At 42.8% G+C, this 12,925-nt stretch overlaps 1 protein-coding gene across 1 annotated transcript; it reads left to right on the forward strand.

The window, feature by feature from the left end:
* Window positions 1-1,966: 1,966 nt before the first annotated feature.
* Window positions 1,967-10,368, forward strand: PCTP (phosphatidylcholine transfer protein; the record flags this gene model as incomplete). The annotated part of the gene is made up of 6 exons (XM_080629385.1): window positions 1,967-2,113; window positions 4,595-4,712; window positions 8,496-8,575; window positions 8,894-9,065; window positions 9,747-9,814; window positions 10,303-10,368. The coding sequence occupies 6 exons, from the start codon at window positions 1,967-1,969 to the stop codon at window positions 10,366-10,368; spliced, it is 651 nt and encodes a 216-aa protein (XP_080485511.1).
* Window positions 10,369-12,925: the final 2,557 nt, after the last annotated feature.

Below are 12,925 nucleotides of genomic sequence, written 5' to 3' on the forward strand. Positions count from 1 at the left end.
ACTAGCTTTTGACCCGCAACTCCTCCTTTTTCATACAGGGTGAAAAGTCATCTCTGTACAAACAAGAGCCACAAGCTCTTTGTGTCTCATTTGAGTGCTAGTTCAGAGCATGAATGGGATTTAAAAGCAAGATAGAAATCTGATAAAATCACTGCAAAAGTAAACCTACCATTTAAACAGATATTTCTGCAAGATAAACTACATCAGTCCCACCATTGTCTCATATTCCATTTTAAAGAGCAGATCCTCAGCTGGGTGAGCAGCACAGCTCCACTGAAGTCACTTTAGCTCCACCAAGAATTTACTTGTAAGGCTTCAGCCATAAGAGGCGTCATGTTTTGGAGAACCAGCTGGGCTGAGTGATAGCACACCATTGTAATTCACAAAGAACACAAACAAGCCAAAATATTTTACATATATTGTATAAATATTAACAATAAAAGGTCATAGTACATGTAAGCATATTACAGAAGTCAAACACAAGAACTGGAATGTTTGCTTAGGAGTTTCATTGGGAGGTGAGAGCGGTACTGTGAGAGCAAAGACTTGGCAACCATTAGGGACATTATTTTAGGAGGATGCTACAGGGCAAATTCTGCCATCAAATGTACATGCTGGGGGGAGGTTGTTGGGTACCATCTTGCCTTCTGCCAAAACTCTCTCTCCAAAAGTTCTCTGGACTGTGCACGAATGCTCAGCCTGTGTGTCCAAACCAGAGTCAGCCAGAAATGCTCAGCTCTGCTTGCAAACCAATTGTCTGGAACTGGAGAGCACAGCTGACACAAGTGAACTCTTTGTCAAAGAACTCAGCTACTCAGCAGGGAGCTAGAAAAAGCTAACTTTTGCCAGCCTTGCACAGAGGTTACCACCCATGCATTACACTAGTGAACCTGCTCTTTGTCAGTCAGTAGGTTTGATGATGTCCCATAGCTCAGAGCTGCTTGTGTTTTATTCTGAAGACAGTGTTCAACAGGAAAGTCTCACAGGAATTAGAAGAAAAAAGCTGGAATGAAAACAGGCTTACAACCCCAGGGAGAAAACCTGCTTTAGCCTCTTACATTTTGATGACCTGAACGCACTGGCTGCCTGTGCCAGCCTCACACATCAGCATATTGTTATAGATGGTGTCATTAGCAGTAGCCTAAGTAGGATGTGAGGAGTGTCCCCATCAGTGGGCTGCTCCTGCCCAGCAGCTCAGACCAGTGGCAGTTTTGTCCCCTTCCATCCTGTCCATCCCAGTCCACCGTGGGCCAGGGCTTGCTCCTATCTCTCTCTGCAAGCTGGCTGGGGTGTACCTGTGTCCAACACACTTACCAGCTGCTGCACAATGTTTATGGGTGAATATAGATAGAATGATAGAATGGTTTGGGTTGGAAAGGATCTTAAGATCATCCAGTTCCAACCCCTCTGCCACGGGCAGGGACACCTTGCACTAGATCAGGTTGCTCCAAGCCCTGTCCAACCTGGCCTTGAACACTGCCAGGGATGGGGCAGCCACAGCTTCTCTGGGCAATCTGTGCCAGCGCCTCAGCACCCTCACAGTAAAGAATTTCTTCCTTAAATCTAACCAAAATCTCCCATTTAAGTTCCTCATATGAACCACCCATAAGGAAAACTGCTTTTTAAAATGTGAAGAAACATATACAAAAATACACGTGCCCATAGAGACTCTTCAATCTCAGTCTTGGGGGACACCCAAAAAGCGAAGCTCTAACTCACACACCAGCAGAACCTGACCCTCCTCTGGCACAGGACATAAGACATTTAAACACCGCCTTCACAGGTGCCGCTGACAAACCGAGACCTTACCATGAAACACGGAGCGAACGTTCACCCCGGCACACCCTACATCCTCCGCCCCCCGCACCGCCCCGGCTCCGTAGCCCTTTCCCGGCTGCACAGCGGCTCCGGGGCGCGGCGGGGGCGGTGCCGGCCATTGGCCCCGAGCTCGCCGCCGCCGCGGAGAATGGAGGCGCCGGCGCTGCGGGGCTTCCCCGAGGAGCAGTTTTGGGCCGCCTGCCGGGAGCTGGACCAGCCGGCGCCGGCGGCGGGGGGGCCGTGGCAGCTCCTGGTGGAGAGCATGGGCGTGAGGATCTACCGGCTGTACGACGAGGTGGGCGGGCCGGGGGAGCTCCCCCCGCGCCGGGGAAGGCCGTGCATGGACCCTGCCCGGCGCTGAACCCCTCGGGGCGCGCAGCGGGGCGAGGGACTCGGAGAGTCGGGGCAGCGGAGCGGGTAGAGCTGCCGGGCCTCGCACAGGGCGGGTTGGGGCCCATTGGCCGCCCAGGTGCTCGCGGCCTCGGCTCGGTTTCTCCGGGCTCCCGGAAAGCAGCTTTCAGGGTAATGCTATTAAATGCTGATGAGGAAGCGGCTCCGCTGCGGTTAACGCCGCCCTGAGAGGCGGTGCGGTGGGAAACCCACACCCGGTGAGGCCCTGAAAGCTCTTTAACAACCGGTGCTGGGGGAGGGTTGGTTCCTGCTGGAAGGTGCTCCCGACCTAACGGGGTGTTCTCTCTGCGAGTCCACTGTAGCGCTGGTAGTCTGGGAAACTGAAGGCAGCAATTATATTTCTTATTGGCTTTCTAGCTCCGTGCTGTATTCCAGCCGACTGATTGAAAACCTGAAATGTTCCGCTCTTGCTTTAACTTTCTTATTGTAAATTGCTGGTTTTATTGAATGTCTGTTTTACCTCCTGTAAGGTGTGCTGTTCACTTCTCAAATGAAATCTGTTATTTCATACTGTTATTAAAATCCTCCCTTTTTTAGTAGAACATATTTAATGATGTATGCCATGATTTGTCTAGCAGTGGCACAAATAGATTGGGAGAGAACACCATAATTTCCTGATATGTCTTGAGCAACAGTATAAGCACTTGAAGGCTACAGGTATAAGAATGACTGAACTGACATGAGAAACCTACCTTTGAATGTAAGGTAGAGTCCCATATGTTAAGTCTGCACAATATATAGTGCAACACTTGCACTCTCTAGTGACTTCTGAATAATGTGACAGTAAGTGACATTGCTACAGCTCTATTTTAACTTCTGGTGGAGGGTTTACCTACAACAAAAGTGCTGTAAAGAGCTATATTGTTTGTGTATCTTTTGATAATCCTCCAAGCACTTCCAGCTGCTGTAGGGTGGAATGTGAAAGCTTTAGAAACAAGCAATACAGTGTAATAGTTTGTTGCCCTAAAAGTGTGGAACAGTAGCCTGCCCTCACTAAGGTACAAAGCAGACACTTCTGTGTCTTTGAGGCAGGCTCTGATAGCTTAAATGAGAAAATGGCTGCATGGCTTTCTTCTATCAAACAGATTGAGAGGAAGCCAAAGGATGCAGAGGATGGGTGAGTGTGCTGATGAACAGCAAGCTTTGCATGTCGAGTGCAGAATGAAAGGTTTCCGTGAGCTTGGTTTGTTGCATCTCAAGATGCAGCCGTAATCAAAGTCCAGGAAAAGAATAGAAAGAATATTTTTGAAGCCCCAGATTTTGTGCTCTGGCATATGCTGTTGGGTCTTGGCTTAATTTCAGCTATCATACTTTAAAAATTAGTTTTTCCTCATGAAAATAAACGTGGATACCTTTAACAAAGATTGTGAGAGCATGTCGGGCTCCACAGGTGCTGACCAGTTCAGGCTGGAAGCTTGTGACTGATGCTTCAGTGAAGCCACAGTAAAGATGAATAGCTGAAGAATTACTATCTTTTGGTGTATCAGTTCTTCATCTTCTGATGTTGATTTGTGAAGGGGAGGGGAAGAAGAAAAATCAACCATTCACTGACAGAATGTTGTATAATCCCTTCCTTCCCTTGAGAATGCTTGAATTTGACTCCTATGCTGTAAATTCAAAATACTCTCTTTGTTTGAATTTAGTCCTGAGCTGGTACTAACAATAGTACAAGCATTCTATAGGCACAGATGGAGTTTCCATATGTTGAAAGTAACGTTAAAATTGTTAACATAGGAGATATCCTGCACCCCACCCCTTCAGTGCAGACGGCTTTCAGAAGGAAAATAGCTGATAAATATTGAAGGCAGCTATAATAGTGCATTGTATATAAGCATGAACATTGTAAAGCATTCTTATATCACAGTTTGAAGGATAAGCACACCTACTTTGCTGAAAAGCTTATTCCAGATGGTGCAGTACTTGGTAACCTCCTGGGAGGTTACCTGAGATTCTTAAGCGTGTTATAGAGGGTCTGGAGGTTTTGCCACAGGAATTTAATGCTTCTGTTAAGCTTTGGTGTGGGCAGGATTTATTCTACACTGACCACTGGAGATGAAAAGTGGGAATGTGTGTGAAGAAACAGGCTCTCTTTGGACCTGCTTACGAAGTAAAAGGGTACTGGTGTAAGGGAAGGAACAACCATTGTGCAGGGCAGGTCAGCCTGTCTGGATTTACACTTTCATGCGTAGATCAAAAAGTCGAGAGGTTAAAGACTGAATCTCACATTGTTTTTTGAGCACTTCTTTCACAGCTCTTGGGCAGATTTGTAGTATGTGCCCCACCTAACTTCCTTCAGCTGTTCTCCCTGCTGCAGAGTGCTTCCCTTTCCTGTGTGACTTTTCCTCTCCCCATTCTGTTTCCACAGCAATCAGGACTTTATGAGTATAAAATCTTTGGTGGTCTTGCTGACTGCTCCCCAAAGCTGTGTGTGGATGTCTATATGGACCTAGATTTCAGAAAGCAGTGGGATCAGTATGTTAAAGGTAAGCTCCTCTAGGCCATTTAAATCCAAGCTTTATGTCCACATTGACTCTTCCCACTAGAAGTTTCTTCAGAGTTATTTGAAGTCACTGCATCCAAAGACTGAGCCAGACTTAAGTATCTTTTGGGATAAAGTTGCACTCTGCAAATACACAGGTAAACACTGACATTCGTCACCATACACCTTTTTTTCTGGAATGGATTCTTTCCATGTTGATTAAAGCATACGATTGGCATCACTTTTTATGCTGGAGCACCTTGTCTGTTCTAGTTGTAATTCCTAAGTTAAGTTTTAGTAGATGTAGTGGGGAGCAATGGAGATGGTACCTCTTGTGCATCTTTGGGTATTGCAGTGGAGCAGTGCAATCACAGAATCATAGAACACCAGATTGGATCAAGGATCATCTGGTCCAAGCTTTCTTGGCAAAAGCAGAGACTAGGCAAGATAGCCCAGCACTCTGTCCACCTGAATCTTAAAAGATGTTGGGGAATCCACAACTTCCCAGGGGAATTATCTCAATGGCTGATTGTTCTCATTGTGAAAAATATTCCTCTGGCTTGTACCAGTTTGGTACATGATGGAATGTCTTTTCCTGAAAGCATTGGTTGTTCTTGGCACCTGTTACAATTAGAAATGGATGTATTGAGAGAACAGTTGGTGACTTTGGGCTTTTACAGAGTAAGGAATAACTAATGTAGTTGTGTTTATTTAATGTTGTCTGTGAAAAAGGGAGTGGAACCTGGGTATCCATATGATGTTAAAACATCTCAAGTCAGCAGTGACAGGGCAAGGATTCAGCTGATTTAGGCGTTCAATAATCCATTTATTTTAAAGATGGGAAGCCTTTCCCTGTTAAGCCTGTGCTTAAAAGTCAGTTCAGGCCAATAAAAATGAAACATAGTCAGAATGTTTTGCCGAACAAAGAAAAACCAAAGAACTGTTAAATATTGTGCTTGTTAAGTCTAGGACAGCTCTGTGGGGAATGACTGCTGGTGATGCCTTTGGCTGTATGGGTACAGAACCACATATTTGACTCATGTCAATACTTGGTCAAGCTTAAGAAGCTGTGTCTTTATTAGTAAGTGTTATTTGTCAAAAATGGCAATGGATTTCTTATCGCAAAGGTCACTTTGCCATTAATGAAACAACAACAGCCGGGGTGGATTTACAATTATCATACTGATGTAAAAATACTGTTATCTTGAGTTACTTCAGTAGTCGTTAAGTGCATTTAGGAGAACTGAATCCTTCTTAAACAAATACTGCTTTTTTTTTTTCTTAATGCCTTCTTAAAGAAAGGAAAGGAAGCAGTTCGGGGAAGCTACACCCTGGAACTGAAAACTAGATAATGTTGCATAGCTGGCGTTTACATCCTTGCTGACCATCGTATGTTCATCTGTGAATTTGTACTTGTGCTGGTACTTCAAGTCCAGTGTCTCACAGAAGTTAACTCTTGGAAGGTTACAAACATAATGTTAATGCTTTCCTTTTAGCTTAACAATTGACACAAAATCACCCATTCTTCAGAACTGTATACAGGATGAAACAGTGCCAGCAACTGTTTTCAGTGTTAATGATGTAAGCTCAGGTTTTCTCCTTTCATATTTAGGGAGAAAAACAGACCACTTTGATTCAGAGCCTTCTTGCTCTTTGTTTTACTGTTTGTGTTCCTTTTGCTCTTAGAGCTATGAATAATGGCAGTGCAAAGAAGAGTTCTCTGCTGAACTGCTGGCTGGCATTGAAATAAAAATGTGACCAGAGTAGATGGAGCTGCCTTTTTTAGCTGAAAAGGTAACTTCCGCACAAGGCATAAGAGGAAGTAGTCTCTGTCCTCTACTTCTGTTCAGCAAAACTCCTGAAGGCCTGACTAGAAGCAGATATAGAAAGGGTTCCTACAAGTACTTCAGATTGTTGTGCTTTGATCTGTTCTTCCAGGGGTTTGCCTGCAGCCTCAGAAACTTTGGTACCAGACTGTTACTGTTGTTGCATTGCTGTTAGTAGCCTGGCTATTTCCAAAGCAGGCTCCTGGCTATCCCAAAGATGTGGACATTCTGAGGCCACGTTCTGAGTGCGGAAACGGCCAGTTCAGCAGGAAAGCTGTGACTAAACCGTGGAATAGTGATTGAGGTATCATACGCTTCTGTGGCATGATCCAGAATGGCTGGGCCAGAGCTATATTGAAGTTTGCTCCTCCTGATTGCAAGAGTCCTGATTGAGCTCATGGTAAAACAGTTTAATGGTCATAACTGACTGCTAAAGTAGCAAATGCAGCTGTGCCTATTATGAATAGAAGAGGCTTGTGATTGATTGTGGTAATGCTAAGTGAAGTCTGGTTATTGATGAAAATATGCTGTATTCTGCTTTGGCCAGAAGCTGCCTACTGGTATTGACAAACTAAAGTGATACAGATGGGACATGACTTACCTATTGTGTGTTTTTAATGTAATTGCAAAGATACAAAGGTAGGTGTGTTAGTGGCTAACAGTTGCACTGAGGTCTTTAAAATAGTGTCTTTATCTCCCGAAGGAAGGAAAGCTCTGCAGTTAGGAATGAAAGTAAAGCTAATATACCAATGCTCCACTGACCTCTGGTGGATAGGATAATGCTCCAAGCTGGAGCAGAAGAGCTGTTTTTGTGGGTGACAGCTGATTTGCAGGGCATGTTAGCAGAAACCTGGTTTGGAACATACTATATGGGGGAAGAATCTCCCATCAGTGACATTCTTCCTTCCTTAGCAATGACAATATCAGTCTGTTCAGCCTTATTTTCAAAAGAACCCCACTGAAAGTGATGTGCAGGTGCATTACATCTGCAGGATACAAAGTACCTTAGGCAGAAGTCTGCTCTGAAGGAGGAAAGCTCACTCTGTTTATGTGAACCACCTCTCTGGATCACACCCATGATAATGCATCCATGTAATGACCAGTCCCTAACAGACAGGAATTCACCACACTCAGCCTCATGGCTTATCAGGTCCATTTTCCTGATAATGGCAGTTACTGCCTCAAGGGAATAAGCCATACAGTAAACAGCTTTTCAAACTCCATTATGTAGTTTGGTTTTAGCTGTTTTCTTCTCCTTTTTGCCACACTACTGTCTGGCTGAGTCACTGCCATGATTTAGGGACTATTCTTAGATTTTCTTTCTCTTTTCCTATGCAGTTGCCTTCTGACTGAGTTTCCAGGCAGACTGAAGGTGTGATGAAGGCTTGTAAACTGCTCAAGCTTCTTGTTCACTGTTGCCTGTATATACTGCTGTGAAATTCCTGATAGCTTTTCCAAACTTCATTAATCCCTCATGTAGGACCTCTTCTTACATGACAAGCAGTGCTTGTCCTAGTTCTGTGTTAACTCAGAATCATTTACAAGGATAGTGACATGCTTGTGAAAAAGCATACTGTACTTGTGGCTCAGATTTATACAGAATATGGACATATGAGGGAAAAGCTTTGAGAGGGAAAGGCTGTGGATGAGCTGACTGTCTGAAAGGAATTTGACTTTGCCTCCCCCCAGAATCGTTCTGGTTTTGTGGTTTGTTTGGGTCTTTTAATCAACTAACTCAATAGCAGCAGAAAATCAGGCCACTTATTTTTGTGTATTTGGTTCCTGCACAACCCTGGTACAGAACTCTCTTTAATGCCTCCTACTGCTACAACTTTGCATACATACCAATTTTGATATAAGGATGCCATGTAAAATGTGTTCATGTCAGAAGTGTGAGCAGCTCTTGGTCCTGTTGCAGTAGAAATTAAAAATATCTAACCATCTTGCTTTTGCAACTGCAGAACTGCATGAGAAAACATATGATGGTGAAAATGTCATCTACTGGGAAGTGAAGTACCCTTTCCCCCTCTCAAACAGAGATGTATCCTTTCAAGCTTTTTGTTCTCTTGCACTCTTTGTCACTTGGTCATCCAGGGATCCCAACAGCGTACTGATTCTACTGCTCTGCTGCACATCATCTAAGGTCTTGCAGTCATCGTGTGACATGAATATGTATAACATGAAGGAGAGTGGGGGGTGCCTCTTCCCACACAAAACTAAAGCTCACATAACTGGATTGAATCCTGTAGAAGCATAAGAAATAACTTGAAGGGGCTGATATTTGTGATGGAATTCACTTGTCAATTCATCATTTGTCAAATTGACACTGTTTTGACATGCCTCCTCAACGTGAACACAGTATGTCTATATCCGTGAATGCCAAGAGATGGATGTTGCTGGGCGGAAGGTCTGGGTTGTGTTAGCTCGAAGCGTGTCTGTTCCTCAGTGCCCTGAGAAGCCCGGTGTTATCAGAGTTAAAAACTACAAACAAAGCCTGGCAATTGAAAGTGATGGCAAGACTGGATCAAAAGGTAAGAGGTCAAGAAAGCGTGATCACAAGTTACATAGCCAAAGAATGTCTGTATTAGCAAGATGCACAAAGAGGAAGACTGGAAATTTTAACCTAAACCCAGGTACTGTAAAGTGGATGTACGGAGCACTGGGAGTACTTTAAAATAAATGAAGCTTTTAGAAATGCCCAGTGCAGTGTGCTGCTGTTAAGAATCTTTTATTTAATGGGCTGGATAGTGAAGAATGAACTACTGACCACTTCATTCTGGTCCCCCATTTCTCTTCCTGCCAGGCAGTTCAGTTGGGTAGAGACTGATGCCAGCTGCAGTCTCGTGAACTCAGCAGTGATTTAAGTGTCAGGTTTGACAGATGTATAGATTAAAGGGTTTGCCTAGAGCTTGACTCCTGTCTGAGATCAATCCTTTAAACACAACCTTATTTTGAAAGACATGCTGCCTAAAATAGTTTGCAGTAGTGTAAGTTAATATTATGGGACTCTCAAGCTTCCCAGAGATTACCTGGGAATGGCTGTGCTTATTTCACATTTCATTTCAGCATAAGTTGACTATTTTGTGAAGAAATGAGAACAGAACTGTTGTACTTGGTGCTTCAATCATGCACACCAACAGCTTCTGTCATGTGGTGGTAGAGAAATGGGCTATGGCTGGATAATTTTCTGATAACTTCTCTCTCCTCTCTAGTGTATATGTACTATTTTGATAATCCTGGTGGCATGATTCCATCGTGGCTGGTCAATTGGGCTGCCAAGGTAAGTAAAGGCTGACAGCACAATTGTCTTTGGCTAATCTGTTTCAACAAGTGCATTCACTGCATCATACCTTCTGCATGGTGGGTAGAATTATTTTTTTTATGAAATGGATATATTGACCTATGTAACAGAGTCCCATTTTTAGAGAACCGCTATTGTCTGCTCTCACTGCAGGCGTCTTCATTTTTGGTTTTGGTTTTTAAAGTCCTATCAAATTCCCTTGATTGGTCAACCAGGCAGTTACATTTCTGCAACAAAACCAAGAAACCCATCTTCTAGAGCATATGCGAGTAGCCTTAACCTAAGGAAACTTCAATAATGCAGTCTGTTCATGAAGTATGAAAGGAATGGTCTGCTACCTTGTACCATCTTAGAATTGTTCTGTGTTAGTTAAAGGCTTTGTTCTATACAGGGGGAATTCTTATTCTGCTTATAGTTTTTCTTGACTCCATTATGAAAGAATGACTTTTCCACTTTTCTCTTTACAGAGTGGTGTGCCTGCTTTCTTGAAGGATATGCAGAAAGCTTGCCATAATTATTCTAAGAGGACGTAGGTCAAAGTTGATCTCAATTGCTTAATTCTAGAGCTCTGCACTTTCAGGAGTGGCTATGATATATTACACTGGATAAAATCTACCTCTAATATTGGAAACAATTCTATTATAGTTGGTTTATGCCTTGAATTTTATTAGATCTTTGTTTCTATCTCCAACTGAAGAGCTAGCCACTAACAAGGTAACAGCAGCATTAGCTGCATCCTTTGGAAAGAACATAAGTTGAGCCTTGTCCCTCATGCTTTGCTTCTGCTGATTGTCACGTGCCAGCCAGAAGAGTTCTGTTGTCTCAAATATTGCATCCTTGGACAAGAGACAACGATCTTGCAAGGAGAAACATCTAAACTTGGACTGAAAATTCTCTGCATGTGTTATGCCTGGATCTGCCTTTGTGGCCTTGCAGGGTGGTTGCCTACTGAAAAGGGATAATGGAACTTGGCATTGCTTAGGAGGAAACACTTTTGCTACTCAAGTTTTTAATTCTTAAACTGTCTGTGTGCTATAAACCTATAAAATGCTGAGGACATGCAGATAAGTTACTAGAAGTCTGCATCAGGAACTGGAACTCTGTGTTACAATGCCTCTTTATGGTGGCTTTAAGTCCAGAGCTAAACCAACTTGTGACTAAAGCCTTGCATTCACATCTCAATACCCCTGCATGCAAAGTAAAAACCATTAGCTGTGTCCATCTAGAAGAAAGGAGGAGTTGGCTTCCATGTCTAATTTAATGGGAACAAGTTATCTCTTCAGAGTCAGTACCTTACCTAGAAAGCATCTCAGGTACCAATTTGAGACTGGAAGTAATTTTAAACTGGATGCCTGCAACTGATTGTGACTGAACCTGATGTGAAATTTGGGCTTGCTTGCATTTTGAAACTTCATGCTGTTGTGAAGAATGGAACTTTAATTTTGAATGATGATCCACTGAAAGCACAACAGAGCAGGAAATTACATTTCCAGCACCTTTGCAGGGGGCAGAGAGGTGGTGGAGTGCATAAAGGATGAGAGGGCCTCAATCTCAGGGATTTAACCTGTTTTGCATTGTTACTGAATCTAATCCTGCTACTGAACAATTCTTGTACTGGGGTAGCTCTGTCCTGTTAAAAAAGAAATGGTTGGAGTGATTGCCTTTATACTTTGTGTACATATTCATTTCCAATAAATTATTATTCCATCCATGCAGTGTTCTTGTTCCTTCTCTCATGTTCAACAATGGCCATGCTGGGCAGGTCACAAATGAAAGCCTGATATTGTGGGCTGCTTTTTAAAGGCTTTTGAAAGAATAACTATGTAGGATTCCATGTATTCTGAAGAGCTTGCTGCCAGCAGTTTAGGCATTTTTCAAGTGTTTTTGACTCAGAGACTATTACAGAATTCAATATTACAGTGTTAGACAATTTTCAATCCATTTTAAATTTAGCTGTCACATTTTTTTTTTCCAGCAGATAAAGAACAGACATGGAGAGAGAATAGTTCTGAAGCATAATTCTTTTCCCATAGTTTTTGCGCATGTGTGCTTGCTATAGGTGGAGCCGAATTTTTATGTATGTGTACTGAAAATGATTTATCTCCATCATACTAGGAATATGATGGTGTTTCACCTGAGTGCATAAATTCTCCAATTTTTATTTGCAGTGTTGGAACAAAAAATATCTTCAGAAAGCATTTTAGCAGTATGGTAAGTCTGTAAAAATTCAAATGTCATATGCAATCAAAAGAATACCATTGTTGCTTTTGAACAATGTGCACACAAGTTAATGTTCTGAAGCCCAAGAGCAATGGTGGGACTGGGGAGATTGTTCAGAAAGACGATAGAAAAGCAAAACAAACTGTTCTAGACTTGATGTAACAGCACTTAAGAAGGGGGCTAGCTGAGGATGGATCTTCCTGGAGCAATGATGCAAGCTAAGTGATTTCCAGTTCCTTCTGGACAAAACTGGCCTCTCTGCTGCAGTACAAACCCTGTCTGTGAACCTACCTTAAAACACCGAGTGTCAAGGTTTACAAGAACTCTGTACCTAGCAAGCTGAGTATGTGCACAGAGGTGAATCATGTACGGATGGGGTTTTTCGTCTTTTTTCTCCAACCAATCCATAATTTTGTTCATAAATAAAATGCAAGCAGGAGAGAAAGCATTTTATATTCATAAATTCACAATCACATCTTTGTCATTACAGTTGTTTATCATCAAGACAGACTGTACAGTTTTCTCCAGCAGGCTGAAAGAATAAAACTGAGCATTCAAGTGGGTGAATGGCTCCATTGTCAGTCTTGCTGAAAACCTGATTTCCTACAGACCCCACACAGAGCGTATAGAATACACAACCTCTGCTCATGTATTCTTGTTAAACTATTGCACAGGCAGTTTTTTGTGCTGTACACAACTTTCCAAATCAGAACACATTTCATTAAACAGTACCTCCATAAGGAGTGATGTTATAACAAAGTGATTATAAACCATTCTTCCACATTGTGTTCTAGTCACTCAAATCTGTTCTTTCCATGTGATCTTGCTGTAAAGCTATTGTATTTGAGTTGGAAGGTAAAGCAAAGGAAA

The sequence above is a fragment of the Psittacula echo genome, assembly GCF_963264785.1.
Source record: "Psittacula echo genome assembly, chromosome: 14".
Taxonomy (NCBI): domain Eukaryota; kingdom Metazoa; phylum Chordata; class Aves; order Psittaciformes; family Psittacidae; genus Psittacula; species Psittacula echo.